The sequence below is a fragment of the Leuciscus leuciscus genome (assembly GCF_965113295.1).
Source record: "Leuciscus leuciscus genome assembly, chromosome: 17".
NCBI classification, from domain to species: Eukaryota; Metazoa; Chordata; class Actinopteri; order Cypriniformes; family Leuciscidae; genus Leuciscus; species Leuciscus leuciscus.
The window spans coordinates 5364362-5380848 of record NC_138741.1 but is presented as its reverse complement, the minus strand read 5'-3'; the positions used below and the strand labels follow the sequence as shown (position 1 = coordinate 5380848).

Genomic DNA, 16487 nt, shown 5'->3' with positions numbered 1-16487 from the left:
CATGAAGAGGGAAGTTTGAATTATGGCCGACACACGACCAAAGAGACGACGTTTCGATGAACAAATTGCAAGAAGAGGGACAAGGATAAGGAACGCGCGAAGTCCCGAATTTACATCGGAAAAAACCTTTGAAAGGTGGCGAGAACTCCGCCGGCAGAAGGGCTTCCAATCCGACATAGTTGCTCTGTTTTTGCAGAACAGGTAAATCCATTTTTCTTTCTAAACTGACGTTCATGTTCGCCAAACCAACACAAGGATGTAATTAGCTAGAACTATGCAGTCAGCGTTAGCTTTGGTGAATACAACATATATGTTTCAGCTAGCGATCAATCTCTATTGTAAATGATCAAGCAAATTCACAATAGGGCGACAATTTGTGTGAATGACTGTTTTCACCCACGGTTTGTTATGAATTTGAATGTTCATTTATAGGCTATTGACAACTTTGACTAAATTTGTTTACGCCGCCGCCGTTGTTTATGCTCACTGGGAAACGCGAAGCTAACGTTATCTTGCTAGTATTGCGTCCTTGTATGGGAGCTATAGTTATAGTTATAACCTCAGGTGGCGAAACGATATTAAGATAATGTTTCTCTTTTTCTGCATTCTGTTCTGCAATATATAAAAGCATTTATCTAATTTGGCGACATTACACATTGAATGAAGTATCAGTAAAACTTAACTTTGTAGTGACTATTTTGACTTTCCTTTATGCCGGAAGGGAGGGGAGGAGGGAGGAGACGGGATGAGGAGGAGGGAGGGTCTAGCTAGCCTCCGTTTTGTTTGGCAACAATTCGAATGTCAACAAGAAGTTACGACTCCCGGGATCGCTTAGAGCACCTTTAATTTAGGCTTGTATCCGCATACAAACATTGATCAGCGAATTTACACAGAGCACTCACATTTGGTAAACGTGTATGTTTGAGCTTCTGCAAGAACCATGACATTTGTTCTTGTGCATCAAGCATGTACGGTTGAGCTTGTGTTTACCATATTTGAGTGCACTCTGGATGACTAAATAATGTTTATCATTTGCCATTGGCTAATAAATTATTAGATTTCACTCGCCAGTGTGTGCGTTAGAGGCTAAGTTAAGTACATTGCAAAAAATGATTTTCTTACTTAGTATTTTTGTCTGGTTTCCAGTCCAAATATCTAAAAATTCGAATTTTAATTCTGTAAAATTAGATATGATGTCTTGTTTTCCGGGGGAATTAATCAAAATTAAGTGAGTTTTTGCTTAAAACAAGCAAAAATATCTGTCCATGGGGTATAATTCAAACAGAAACAAGATTATTTGTCTTACCCCAAAAAATGTTTGCTTGTTTTAAGCAAAAACTCACTTAATTTGGATTTATTTCCCCAGAAAACAAGACATAATATCTTATGGCATTTTACTACTTTAGTAAATGCATCTTGATTTAAGATTTTTTTTTATATTTGGACTGGAAACAAGACAAAAATATTAAGAAAAGCATTTTTTGCAGTGTATAAGTTTAGCATAGATATAGTTTCACTCGCTGAACACTTGAGAGTTTCGCTCTCCGTCATGCAATCTGTAGATTCTGTACAATTTCAGTGCAGCTCAATGGATGTGCAGAGTCGCTGTATTTGACGTACCGTAAACTCTAGTGTGAAGGTGCACGACTCGCCGTCGCCTCGCTGAGAGCGCTGTTTCTCACACACATGCAAAGAGAGAGCGAGAGTCTTACATACCACACAGAATCGACGCGCTACATGTTAACGATATTCTTTGTCGTATTTTCCTGTCAAAATAACCGAGTTCATTTGAAATTATTATGCTTTTAAGAACAAGCATGACATATGTCGGTTTCTCCGGTAGTGGGCGGAACTAATGCGCAAACTGCAATCTCATTGGCTGGCGCTCATCTATTACCATCCCTGTTTTGATTTCAGCAAATCAGTTGGAGCGAACAAATATATATATATTCGTTCGCACCGACTGATTTGCTCCAACTGATATATAGATGGTCTGGCGAATAGACTAAAAAAATAAATAAATTACTAGCCAATGGCGATTATATTGCCAAGGTGTGCATTAGCGTCGAAACTGAAGTACAAAGCAAGTAGGTTCTGAGTGCTTTTCTACAGGTGATTCTCTCAAAAACACACACACACACACAATCCTTAACTTTGATCTTTTTTTTCTTTTTTTTTTGGGCTGAATCAAAGAAAACTGAAAGGTTGTGGCTGTTAGTAAAAATAACCAAGAGATGGATGGTGCAGGCGAACAGTGATGAGAGAAATGCTGACTGTAGGTCTGAATGTCCTGACAAGTGGTACCCTTCAAACCTGCGCTCAGGTTATATCCTCCTCAGCTGATGTTGAACTACATCCAAAACGGTGCTGTATACAGGTTTATCACCATCACCGTGACAGGAGATTGTTGGCACAACTATGATACTCAGCATGGGTGCAGATTGGAAAACTCCTATGGATAAATGTCGATTGCTATGTCCTTAAAATATGGTAATTTAACCAGAGCTTTATGGGTTACTTTTCTAATCCATATGCCTGTACAGTGAATCATGCCTAAATAGAAAAGGCACACAAAGCATAAGCGCATGTACAAACACACACACTCTGCTGAGTCATCGATTCAAGTCACCAAATGAAAGCATCTTCTGTTGGGCAGGCCTGAGCGGTGTGCTAATGATGATACTCAGAAGATGAAGTTCAGCTCAGCGTTGACATGGCCACAGCAAGCTGGAAAATACAGCCGGTTTTATTTAAAATATCTTTCTTTCTTTTTTTTTCCAACAGAATTAGTGTGAAACGGCTCATTGCCTCAATCACTGCTTATGTAATGCAGGAATTTCCACAATTATTCAAAGGTGATATTTGATTATGCTCCTCTGGTATCAGAGAGCACATAAAAAAAAAACTATATATTTCCTGAAACTGAAGCTGACACATTGCCTTAAAAAAAAAAAAAGGTTCAGTTCATTTCATTGCTCCCTTAATAGTGAACCTCATTTCCACTGCATAAGACTGCACCCTAGTGGTTCACATGAGCACCTGCAGAAAGATCCGCTACTCCGTTTCAGCATCATAACGATGAACAGCTTCATGTCTGTCAGATGAAGGATGGTAATATAACTCTGCTAGCAGGGGGCTGAAATAATAACATAAGAGACAAGGGACGAAAAAACTAAATCCAAACACTATTCGAATTTGTCACAATGATCAATATAAAAAAAAGTTTTTGTCCAGCGATTGCAAAGTAAAACAGGTGTAATTGAGGGACAGTGTGCTTAAAGACAATGAGCAACAATAGTTTGTCATTACCCAAACTCCTTCCCCACATATTCTTTATTATCAGTGTTGTTGCTTAGCAACAAGGCATATTTTTATGCCTAAACCTCAGCTACCCCAGAGCGTTCTCCACTGACACGAAAGTCTGCCAAGCCTGTTGTTACAACGTTATCAGATGATTTGATGTTTGTTTCACACACTGATGATATCTCTATTAGGGTGCCGGGTGAAGAACAAAAACCAAGCTAAAAAAAAACATCTCCTGACTGACGATAAATGGACACATGCCCAGACTGGCAACAAACAAGCCGCACTACTGGCAGAGATAACACGGGGGGAAAAAATGAAGGATGGGAAACTCTGGCTGCCTCACAACAGAGAGGAAAAACACAGCGAAAGTCGAGCATCTCGCCCGGTTCCTGTTTAATGTGCTGGCAGCTGCGCTGATAAACCCTTTACATGCAAACAAACCTCTCTGAACCTCTCTAACACACTACTAAAAGGCCTGCTGAAATGGAATGCATGCATTTTACAAAAGTTTAAATAACATCAATAATTCAGTGACATCTGCTGTTTGTGAGGAGAATGACCCCTGGCAGTGACGCTCCGTGAGTTTCAAATGAGTTCAGGGAGAGAAATGAGCATGGCTAATTTACTGATGGGACAAACTGAAAGGGAAATGATAAAGCTGTCTGTCTGTCTGTCTGTCTGTCTGTCTGTCTAAAGGGACAATGCAGACTATGATACACACTCTTAAAAGATACACATTTAAAAAAAATAAAAAAAAATAAAAAAAAAATTATATATATATATATATATATAAATGGTATATATATATAAATGTATATATATATATATAAATGTATATATATATATATATATATATATATATATATATATATATATATATATATATATATATATATATATATATATATATATGTGTGTGTGTTATAATAATAACAATAATTATTAGTAGTAGTAGTAATATTGTGTAGAAATATATTACAAAAATATAATATATAGCTTTTCTAAAATATACTATTACAAAAGTGGTATCTATTTCCTTATACTGATACACATTTAAAAATAATGTATACTACTTATACTAATACTAATACTAATAATAATCATTTTAAATTACTACATATTTAATAATAATAATAATAATAATAAATATATATAAGTAAGTAATAATACATGTTTTATTATTATTCATGTTTTTAAAATGTGCATCATAATGCAAGGAAGTAGAGACCATTTTTAGTTATTATAACAAATTGTATTAACATTTTTAAAATCATGTACTACTACTACTTACATTTGTATTGGTTATTATTAAATACAGTCATTGTTTACAGAAAACACACTATCACTTTTAATAAATAATAATAATTATTATTATCATTATTATTCATGGTTTTAAAATGTGCATCATAGTGTGAGGAAGTACATACAATTTTTTGAATAAAAACAAATATTTTATAAAAGTTTATATTATATTTATTTCTTCTTCAAAATATAATGAATATATTATTATTCTAAAAATGGTATCTACTTCCCCACACTGTGATGATGCACATTTAAAACCAAGTATAAAAATAATAATAAATGTATTACCAAATATAACCATTATTATAAAATATGGATATTTTAAATTATTAACCATAGATGGTGCTATAAATGTTAAAAGTTTGAAAACCATATTTCCTTAGTAAATTGCCTGTATTAGCTGTAAATGGTCTGATCTAGATTGTTACAGGCTTGCTAAATGAAACATAATACCTTTTTAAGCATGTGTTTAAAGGCCTTCTTAATAATAATATATAAAAAATATGTATTATTAATATAAAAAAATGTGATGCACATTTTTAAAACCATGTACTAGTACAAATGCTACTGTTATTATATATATATATATATATATATATATATATATATATATATATATATATATATATATATATATATATATATATATATATATATATATATATATAGAAGAGTTCAGATGCAAAAGCCTCTAAGTGCCATTTGAAATTTTCTTCTAAATAATTTTTATCAAGTATATTTAAGTTAAATAATTTCACTTAAATGGCAATGCAAATTACCTATTAATTGTCATTTAAGTGAAATAAGTTAACTTAAGTATACAAGCTTTATAAAAATGATAATTCTAGAAGAAAATTTCAGAGGGCACTTAGAGGCTTTTGCATCTGAACTCTTCATATATATATATAGGTATCAAATGCAATCATTAGTATGAGAAAATATACAATCACCTTTAAATATTGTATTATTTATGCTACAGTAAAGTAGAGAGTAGATAGTAAAGGGCAGGTAAAGTTAAGGGGGACCGTGACATGACGTAGACCAGTTTGGACACGACTCTCCTGCATGAGAACTACGAGAACTACAATAACAAAAACTAACTATTAACAAGAAACTTGAAAAACGAACAAAGAACGCAGTTTGCTTTGTTAGTCGCTGTAACCGAAAATCACAAACCCTAAAAGCGGGGTTGGCTCCCAGCTCCAGCAGACACTTCACCGCAGAGGTGCACAGGTTCGAGGCGGCGATGTGTAGCGCAGTGCCGAAGTCAAAATCACTGCAGGTCGCATCCACCTCTGAAACCCAACACACCACACACACAGACATCATCATCACACACACACACACACACACACACACACGCAAATGCGCTTGCCAAGAGATTCAAATGGAGATTTTGATTCCCACTGTTTTTTCCATTATCTCTCCTCACCTCCCGGCTGTGACGCCTGCAGAACCACTCGGATGAGAGGAGAGACGTCGAAATACGCGGCGTAGTGGAGAGCGTTCATGTTGGTCCAACGGCTGCGCAAGGACGGCTCGGCTCCCAGCGACAACAGCTGACGGGCCAGACTGGACGCACTCTCAGCGTCACCTGCAATCAGATGACATTCTCAGATCACTGCTTTTCCCAGATATCACCAGTGCTCCAATAATGATCTGTCCTTGAGTTCACAGAAATGTTAATCAAAGAGATTGATTTTCAGTTGTGAGCATATGAATACACGCTTACCTATTCCAGGAGCTCCTGCCTTACAGCAGTAGTGAAGCAAAGTCATGTCAGTAAGACCATCTCTGTCATTGACACCACAGCCTCTCTTCAGAATCTACAGAACAAAGCCAATCTCACGTCAGTGGATACAGAGCAAGGACATCCAGCTAAAGATTTCATGCTGACAGACACACACACACACACACACACTGTCTAGAAAGATAATGTTGCAGTTCACAGAGCCTGACACTAAACGCACAACGGGGAGTGTGTGAGTCTGTTTTATGACAGCTGCAAGAAAAACTGAAATTAAAATTGACTCCGTTTAGTTGAATAAATGTCCCTGTCCTTGTTATTCGATAGAAGAAGAAGTTTGCTTAAACAATCTATCATTGAAAAGTAATTACATTCATTGCCTCTGATATATTTTCAGGAAAAATAAATACACCAATTATAGTCTTTTGTTGTATCCAAAGGCTAGTTTAGCCTAGCCTAGCATTTTTAGGGCACAAACATTTCTGTGTCTAAGTATGTACAGTGTTTATGCTTAAAAAAAAAAAGAATTAATGCTTATTAGAGTAGGGGACACTAGGCTAAAGATGCCCTGGTGTAAAAGGAGCATTTGATTTGATTTTCTTCTAAACCACTAGATGCCCCAAAAACTCACTGCAACACATTTTATGATCCTGGAAATCTAGTATATCAAGTTTAAATACATGAAAATGAGAAATATTGCCTCGTCAACCAGCTGAAATAAAATTAGCTTAAGTGGTAACACTTTACAATAAGGTCTCATTTGCTAACATATTACCTAACAATGAGGAATACATTTGTTACAGTATTTATGGTAACACCTTAGTTTAGGGTGCAATTCTCACTATTAACTACTTGCTTATTAGCATGCATATTACTAGGATGTTGGCTGTTTATTAGTACTTAGCACATATGAATGCCTTATTCTCCATGACCATATTCTACATCCATTAATCAATACCTAAACTTAACAACTACCTTACTAACTATTAATAAGCAGGACTTATGAGTTTATTGAGGCAAAAGTCATAGTTAATAGTTAGTTACAAATTAAAATTGGACCTTATCTAAGTGTGACATATTGTTTTTGCCTGTGCATGTTTTTAATGTCTTTTAATGTTTTTTTATTTTTTTATTAGTAGTCCTGGTGTACAGAGGACATAGCATGAAATATTAATAAAATATCTTTAAAAGAAATGTTTCTTTAAAAAAAAGTTTAAAAAAAATTCACAAACTTTTTTTTCTGGTATTCAGGGGGATATTTATGGAAGCTTGTTTCTGCCACAAAATAAAACATTTTAAAAGATAATTGCGACTTTTTATCTTACAATAACAAGTTTACATCTCGCAATTCTGAAAATTATAAAGAGACTTTTTTTTCCTCGCAATTGCGACTTTATATCATACAATTATGACTTTAAATCTCCCAATTGTGTGTTATAAAGTCAGAAAAGTGAGATATAAACATGCAATTCTGAGAAATAAAAGTCAGAATTTCAAGTTTATTTCTCACAATTGCAAGTTTATATCTCACAATTCTGACTTTATAACACACAAGTGCGACTTTATATCATGCAATTCTGAGATGTAAACTCGCAATTGTGAGAAAACAATTCAGAATTGTGAGATAAAATGTGATCTTTTTTTTATTTTTCATTCTGTGGCGGAAACAAGCTTGCATAGATACAGTATATCAGGTGAAAAGTCGCTAAAATAATTATCGAGACGGGCCTACAATATGTTTCACAGTGTCTTTAAAGACCACGAGTTTGAGATTCTGACCTCGTTGGCAATGACACTAATATTCCGCTGGACTTGGGGAACCCACTGCCTGAGAACAGCGAAGAGCTCGGGCACAGTGGTCCGAGGATCCAGCAGAACCTCCCGACACAGAGGATCATTCAGGTCGAAGAACGAGAACTCTGCAAAACAGAACGCTCGAGTCAGAACGGCGTCAATATTCATCTCGATTTATCCATGCTGAGCCAGAGCCCCGATCACTCAAATTCACTTAAACAGCTCAGTTTGAAGTGAATTAGAGTGAAGTGTGAGAGTGAATGAGAAGCGAGTACAGAGAGGGAATGATGTATCAGTGCTGACAGGCAGAAAATTGGAAAAGAATTTCTGTGACCTTGTCAATACCTCAGCTTTACAGCAGCTTAAGCAGTGTCCGCAATTTAGGGTCTAAAAAAAATGTACTCCATAAATAAAGCTACACTTCAGAAAATAGCTAAATAAGTTGTTTGTTTATTGGCCTTACGACCCAAAAAAATTAAAATAATCCATCACTGTACAGCCGCTGGCGGAATTTAATGTGAAAAATAACTTGAGTGTCAGCATTTTTTTGTGTGACCTACTTAAAAGCTTGCATGAGAACATTCTCACAGAAGCCAAATGTTGAACTGAACGTGAAAGGATATCTGAAACTTGATGATGTGTACAGACATGCTCACCGCTGTCTGAAGGCATGGGCGCTGATGACACCTGATGGATGACCGGTCGCTCGGAGTTATGGGAAATAATACTGTACCGCCCCAGGACCGAGTCTCCCTCTGAAGACTCCCTCAGCACATCCTCTTTGGTCATCGCCCCCTCACCACCTAAACACAAATATATTCAGAACAAAACACATTAATTGTCACATATAGGGGAGACATTATAGGCTAAATAAACTATGGATAACAATGATAAATCAATGATATACGATTTCAGTATTGACAGTGATCCAAGTAATAATATACACTACTGTTCAAAAGTTTTAGATTTAAAACAAAAAGTCTCTTCTGTATTTATTTGATCCAAAATACAGCAAAAACAAAAAAACACAGCAATATTGTGTTCCAGTAAAAATCAAATAAATAAAAAAGTTCCAGTTTTTCTTTATTGTTCCACACAACAGAATCCCTGTGGCTTATTTATATGATTTTGAGCACTTTTCTTGTGCTTTTGGGTCAGCAGTGGTGTACGTCTTTGAGTTATGACATGGAAACCGCATGCGTTTATTACGCGCCTTACAGTGCAAGCTGAAACATCACCTGTTGCCACCAAGTTTTGCAGCAAAGAAATATAAGTTTTTCTGAACCTGCCTTTTCAGAAATCTGTCTCTAGGAATGTTTAGTGCCTTCGCTATCTTTTTGTATCCTGTTCCTTGTTTGTGAAGGGCGATGACATCTTCTTAACTTTTTGGAGCATTCTTTTGACTTAGCAATATTTCTTACATGCAGTCAAACGTGACACTTAAAGGACAATTCCGGTATTTAACACTTTGAGTCTATTTTGAAGTTTGTTTTGGATTAACAAGAGTGGTGGACAAAGAAATTGACAATGGTTCCTGTCTCGACTTTTTGACTATTTTAGATTTGCCCATGACCGCTTTAGAATGGGAGTCTATGGCCATGCACAAACATGCCCTTTAAACAACCCTTAACGTTAGTTTTCAAAACTGTTCAACTCACCGAGTGGTTAGTGGTGTTCGTTGATATTCCAAAACAAGTAGCGTAGCGAAATACAGTTTCTGTTGGAGGACTCATTGCTCGTAGATATTACTGCGCTACCGGAGACGGAAAGGGGGCTGTTTACATTTGGTTGTAGTCTTTTCGCTCGGTTCTCTGACTCTCAGAAGGCTAGCGTGAGCAGAGCAACGGAAGTTTCGGAAGAGCGGAAGTTTATACGCGGTTGTGAGGTATCTGAAAAAATAGTTCCACTATAGAAAAATAAACGGATTGAAATCATACATTGCGCCGATATATTTGTTTTTAATCATCAACGAACACCACTAACCACTCGGTGAGTTGAACAGTTTTGAAAACGAACGTTAAGGGTTGTTTTAAGGGCATGTTTGTGCATGGCCATAGACTCCCATTCTAAAGCGGTCATGGGCAAATCTAAAATAGTCAAAAAGTCGAGACAGGAACCATTGTCAAAATGTCTTTGTCCACCACTCTTGTTCATCCAAAACAAACTACAAAATAGACTCAAAGTGTTAAATACCGGAATTGTCCTTTAACAAACCAAGCCAGTTCAGATATTTAATGTGTTGTAGCTCAAGCACACCTGGTGCAACTAATGAATCCCTTGATTAGTTGCATCAGGTATACTTGCGTCAACATCTGTTTTGCAAATGTGTGCTGTTGTGAGGGATTCTGTTCAGGGGGTTGAATAATGTTGAGACTGTGAAAGTCACTAAAAGTTGAATTTTCGGTTGTATTGTAGTGGGGAAACCACTTGAAACATTTGTTGTGTTGAGCTATTTCAATTACTTTTGTTTGATTTGTTCATTGCGAACAGCTGAAAGTCTGTACATTTTGCCAATAAACCTGATTTGCAATGGGGGCTGAATAATTTCGATTACAACTGTAAGAGCTTAAAGTCAACGTGAAATCAAGATTAATCCTATTTATATCAGTGATATTTGGAAATATTGATATGATTTCAAATATTTTTTTTTTCTATTTAAAATTAAATATATTTTAAAATGTAAAAGCAAATTTCTGTCAGATTACTCTATTGCCTTCAGTGTCACATGATCCTTCAGAAATCATTCTAATTTGGTGTCAACTAACATTATGATTGTCAACAGTTGTGCTGCTTAATATTTTTTGGGGAAAACATAAATATTTTGGATTCTTTAATGAATAGAAAGTTCAAAAGAACAGCATTTATTTGAACAGAAATTTTATGCAATAATGTAAAAGGGTTTTATGTCACATATGAGCAATTTAATGCATCACTGCTAAAAAAAAAAGAGAGAAAAATCCTGTGATATTACTTGATGTATATAAATTATGCAAGGCTGTGCAGCATTCAGACCTGTTATGCAATTCTCACTTTTCACAACTCAATTAACATCCCATGGGTAAAATCAATTTGTTCCCTACGTGTTTTTTCCCCGTTTCACTCAGACATGTCACAAAAAAAGAAGCATTATGCAAACATTTATACATAAGAGGTTTATTTACAATCCCCCTCTTGTAATGTAATCATAGTCTACTTAATTCAGTGCATTCATTCAGGTTATGCCTTTTATGATTTATTAATATAATGATATTTGATGTGTGTATTTGCTATGCAAGTTTAAATAAGCTCAAGCTTGATGTTGCACGCGGGTGTAATGTTCCATCTCCATGAAGAGAAGAGTCACCCTGGGATTCATGACCATTACTAAGAAAAGTGTGTAAAAAAATACAGTGCACTGTATGAAATAAATAACTGCATATACTTAGTGGAACACATCTGGGAATGTTGCTCCAATAATCTGTGATCTCTTTTTTTTTTTTAATACAATGAATATTAGTGGGATCCAATGTTGTTTAAAACTCCATTAGCTCATCATATAGACAAAATAGTTGAAACATTTGTGTGACCAAAATAAATCTTGATGGTTAAAAGTTTAAAATGAAAGAAATTAAGGCATTAAATTAGTATTTAAATGTTAGAGTTTTATTGTAAAATATTTGTTTATTAAATATTATTATTAATTAATTATTTTAATTTTATTTAATTGTATTAATTATTTATGCAATGTCGTTTTACAATAGTTTACAATAATTTCTTATTTTGCTTAATTTATTTAATAATAATCACAAAATAATAATAATAATGTTAAAAGTTATACTGAATGGTACTTTTTTCTTTGACTTTTGCTGTTAAAACAAAGACAGCAGCAGGTTTATTAGGCTGCTGTCCCTTTAAGAGCTGCACGGATCCAATATACTATTACACATGTTTTATTTCTCAATAACTGTAGATATAACAGACTATGTTTACTAGGATATTCGCCTTGACCGGCATATTTGAAGTACTTTTGTGGGAATATGTCCGTTCAAGCGCCAGATGTGAAAGAGCTCAATTCAGCATTTGCACGCTGTCTGAGAAGCGGCTTTCTGGGCGCACGCTTCAGATGTGTGCGCACACAAAACTTCTCACATTCTTAGAAGAAATGTGGTCTTCTTGGACTTTCTCTGCCTAGATATCTAAGAAGTAGCAATATGAGATGATAAATGCTTCAAATCCCAATCATCATTATATTACAAAATAATCAACATGATTTTGGGCCGAATTATGCAGCCCTACAAACAAGCAAATCAAACCTGGAGTGCAAAATATATTTATTTATTTTTTACAATTTTGTCAGTGCTACATCCCTACTATATTCTTAATCTTTAGTGTCCCACAGAAAAAATAAATAAAAAAGTCATACAAGTTCAAGACTTCAACATTTGATCAAGACTGATTTTGGTGAACTATCCCGTTAATGTCACTGTGATGCTCTAAAATTGCTGTCAGTGTGAATAAGGCGTTACTTGTCCATCCACAATAATATAATGTCCTACATTATCTTCATTTAGCTTTGTTTAGATTTTTTTGTTGTTGTTATCAAATATTGATGCAAGTAATTAATTGCGATGAATGCAATTAATAAGCATATGTAATTAATAACATTAAAATGAAAACTGACAGCCCAAGTCATTAATAAAGTCACCAGAGCTCGCAATCTCAATTTACCGACATCATTAGCCACAGCATCATTGTGAGCCACAGCACACTGAATTACAAAGCTGCTTAAAATATCACACTCGCTCAGCTTTGGGTGTAATAAAGGAACACTTATTCTGTGCCCGAAAAACAGATTAGAGAAGGCTGAAGCGAATATAAAAGACAAATTCAAATTGTGCAACAACAACACACACAGAACCGGTTAGGATTCATTAAAAAAAGAAAAAGAAACAATGAGCACACAACACTCACCATCACGGACGTCCGACTGTCTGTTTTGCGTTTGCTCAATATCTAACATTTTGGTAGTTTTGTCCTGCTAATGATGGGTTACAACGAACCTCAACAGAGGTGCAGTAAACCCTTCAAGTTCTGCATGTCTGTTCACTGTCCGTGAGGCTATTCATGAAACACACCCTGGTGAAAGGGCAGGGTTACTCTTTGTTTGAAGGTTTTTAGATTTTCTACTTAACTAGTAGAGATGGGAAAAGTTGTTCAATAAGTGTATTACTGATTAGTGAGGTCCACCAGTAAGTCGGTAATGTATGGTTACAGGTATATCCATAATGAGGTATAAATGTTTCAAAAGTTGCATTCACAAGTGGACTGTCAGCACACTACAACATGTAGTTATAATTACGTAATCATTTGACCCATGTGACTGAGTCATTTGAATGAGATTTGGTGGCACGGAAAGTACAAATGTAAGTGTGTGAAACGTGTAAGAAAAAGTGTCCGGTTGGTTCATTGATAGCCTATTTCAATTTGCAAGTAAAATTTGCATTTATTTAAAGGAGTGTTATGGGTCCAATACGAGATAATCTTTCTATTATCACAGAAAAGAATAATGACTGACTCAGCTTATAAAAACAAGCTAAACTTGAAAGTTCCAAAAATAAAAAATTCACCCTCATGTTATTCAACTTTTCATTTGTGGAAAAAATTTTGTTTTTTGATTTCTAAAACAATGAAAGTCAATGGGGTCCAAAATTATTTAGACCTCACTGATTTTCAAAATGTCTTCTTTTGTGTTCCACAGAAGAAAGAAAAGTATACAGATTTGAAATGAGGGTGAGCAAGGGTATGTTTGCACGACAAGGATGTACTAAAAAAAAGTTTTTCCTTCGCATACAGACGACAATGTTGTCAAAACGCTCCCTGTTCTCACGGATCCACGAAACCGACTAAAAACACTGTATTCCGCTGCCAGGCCAGATGTCACTTTGTAAAGAACTTGCCCTTGACATGTGTATGACATCACCATTATCAGAGACAATAATGAGCAGCCAAAACACATGAGAAGATTTTCAGTTTTAGTTGAAAATGGTGTCGTGTAAAAAGCCCTTTGACTGACCTGAGATTCCCATCTAGGGAGATCAAATTCCTTCTGAATGCAAAACAGTCTAGGTTCACTTGATTTACATAATGCCAAATATGTGTGATTTACAGATCACGGTACAAAGGTAATAATGACAAATAGGAGAAGATCCATTCATTTAATTTGTGTGAAAAATAACAGCATTTAAGAATCTAACAGAAATTTCAGGCACATTTTTGGAAATTCCGATTTTGAGATTAATCAAAATTCATGCCTTTAATGTGCATAGAAAACAAAAGATATTTTTTCTGTCTTAAGGTGTGTATTTCACAAGGTTTTTTTTAAATGTACTCATAATCTGTCATCTTTACAGATATAACAGTTCATATCCACCTTTGAATCACTATGCCATTATTACCTTGATTAACGAATGATTAATAATGACCAAGAATATGTGGCATTATGTCCATCATAATAAGCGAACAACTCAAGGTGTGTGTGCACAGCAAAACCCGGCCCTCGAGAGAGTAAATGCTCTTCTAATAGATCAGAGGTTTCTGTAACAAAGACAAGACACGGTTATACTGAAGTATAAAAACAGATGACTGCACAAAGACAGGATATAAGTTACCTATTACATAAGCCTGATTATTACATAAGAGCTTGTTATGACTATCAACTTTCCCTTTGTTGCTTTGTTGGTCAGGTCAGATGGGCTACTGTACTAAACCTGAACAACAATAAAACCATCCGAAAAAGGACAGAATGATTCCCGAGTAAGCACGGCACATTAGTATTTGGTTCCCATTTGGTTCTTTTTTGGGAACACAATAATAAAGGTCAACCTTTTTTTTAGGTTGTATTGTTTACAGCCATAAAATAATGGAGGTTTTTCTGAGGCAACATAAAAATAACATTATCTAATCGAGTCAGTGAACGGTCAATGTGATTTTGCCTAAGATGCGTTTCTGAGGCAACATATTTTATTGATCCTGGAACAACATTCCTGTCCAAACATTTAGTCCTAACCCTATCCTTAAACCTAACCCTACCCATAACTAATCCCTAAAGTCAGAGGGAAATGACAGGTGGATAACACTGATGTAGAAGCACCTAACCCTGGTTGTAAGCCTAATCTTGACAAACTATTAACTAATTAAATGTGATTGGTTGATCGAAATGTTGTTTCCAGGATCAACAAATATGAAACTGAAACTGAAAACATTGAAGCTTGAGTCTTGTCGTGTGCAACCGACTTAACACACATTAGTTATAGTTAGTTACAGCCGATATAGGTGTTTAAATAGCCGACATCTACAGATGTTTATTTCCAAAGAAAACAATAATGGAGGATGGTCAAAAGAACGCAGATACAGTATAATGCATATTAATGATCACTGCTAAAATTAATCACTATTTACTCACAATTGACAAAAAAAATAAAAAAAATTGAATAATTTGAAACTATGTAATCTAATCTCTATTATAATCTCAAAATAGGCAGATACAATTAATCGGCCCACCTGGTGTATCATTACATCACTAGTACTACATATAATCAAATTCATATAAATGCAGGAAAATATCTAGTGTTATATGGCCATTTTAGTAAGTCACTAAACAACTAAATTACTCAGTACTTTTTTTTTTTTTTTTTTTGTACACAATCTGTTCCTTGTGTGTTTTTGGACATATATCATGATGGTACTGTACAAACATGTTTTACTATTTGTACCATGGTAATTCCTTGATACTATGCATCTTCACTTTCTCAAACCATCACTTCACCATTAAGTATTTATCTTGCTCAGCACTCAGATGTGATAGTTTATTGTCAAAATTACAGATTACGTTTCTGACTGAGCTTTGTAAATGTACAACACCTTTCATAAGTAATAACTCGTTACATAACACACAGTGCTCGAATGCACTGGATCAGCAGAGCATTAGAAGCAGATTAAAGCCTGATTATTGCCCAGTTTAGACTGTTATCACAAAGATGGAATTGCATGCATGTATTTTCCTGAAACTATCATGTTGGTTTATTAAACAGAGCATCAGTAGAGTTCTGCACACACTGCAACAGCTTGTTGAAGAAGGGCCATGCATCATTTCACACATCGACTGCTTCAAACACACAGCAAACACAGACATGACAGGGTCGACAGAGATGTTCTGACACGGCGAGAGAATACCTGCTCCTCAGTGACACAGAAAACCGCAGTTTCTCTCGTTGGGTCGCTAGCTTCGTGCTCATGTTTTCATTTTATCTTCTGGTTTCAGAGCCTTCGATTCGTCCGGGTTCACTTCCGACATCGTGAC

The 16487-nt window shown here is 35.3% G+C and overlaps 1 protein-coding gene across 3 annotated transcripts in view; it reads right to left on the bottom strand.

Moving 5' to 3' along the window:
• The window catches only part of LOC309479607 (CAP-Gly domain-containing linker protein 4), a 50000-nt gene extending 33513 nt beyond the window's left edge, over positions 1 to 16487 (bottom strand). For all 3 annotated transcript variants that reach the window (XR_014199330.1, XM_082143767.1, XM_082143768.1), the window contains exons 1-6: positions 16361 to 16487; positions 8806 to 8952; positions 8135 to 8274; positions 6341 to 6434; positions 6041 to 6202; positions 5785 to 5903 (exon numbers count right to left, since the gene is read on the bottom strand). Coding sequence is in view for 2 of the 3 variants with exons in the window: in XM_082143767.1 (XP_081999893.1) it covers positions 5785 to 5903; positions 6041 to 6202; positions 6341 to 6434; positions 8135 to 8274; positions 8806 to 8938 (648 nt within the window). In the remaining variant the exon portion in view is untranslated. The remainder of the gene's footprint in view (positions 1 to 5784; positions 5904 to 6040; positions 6203 to 6340; positions 6435 to 8134; positions 8275 to 8805; positions 8953 to 16360) is intronic.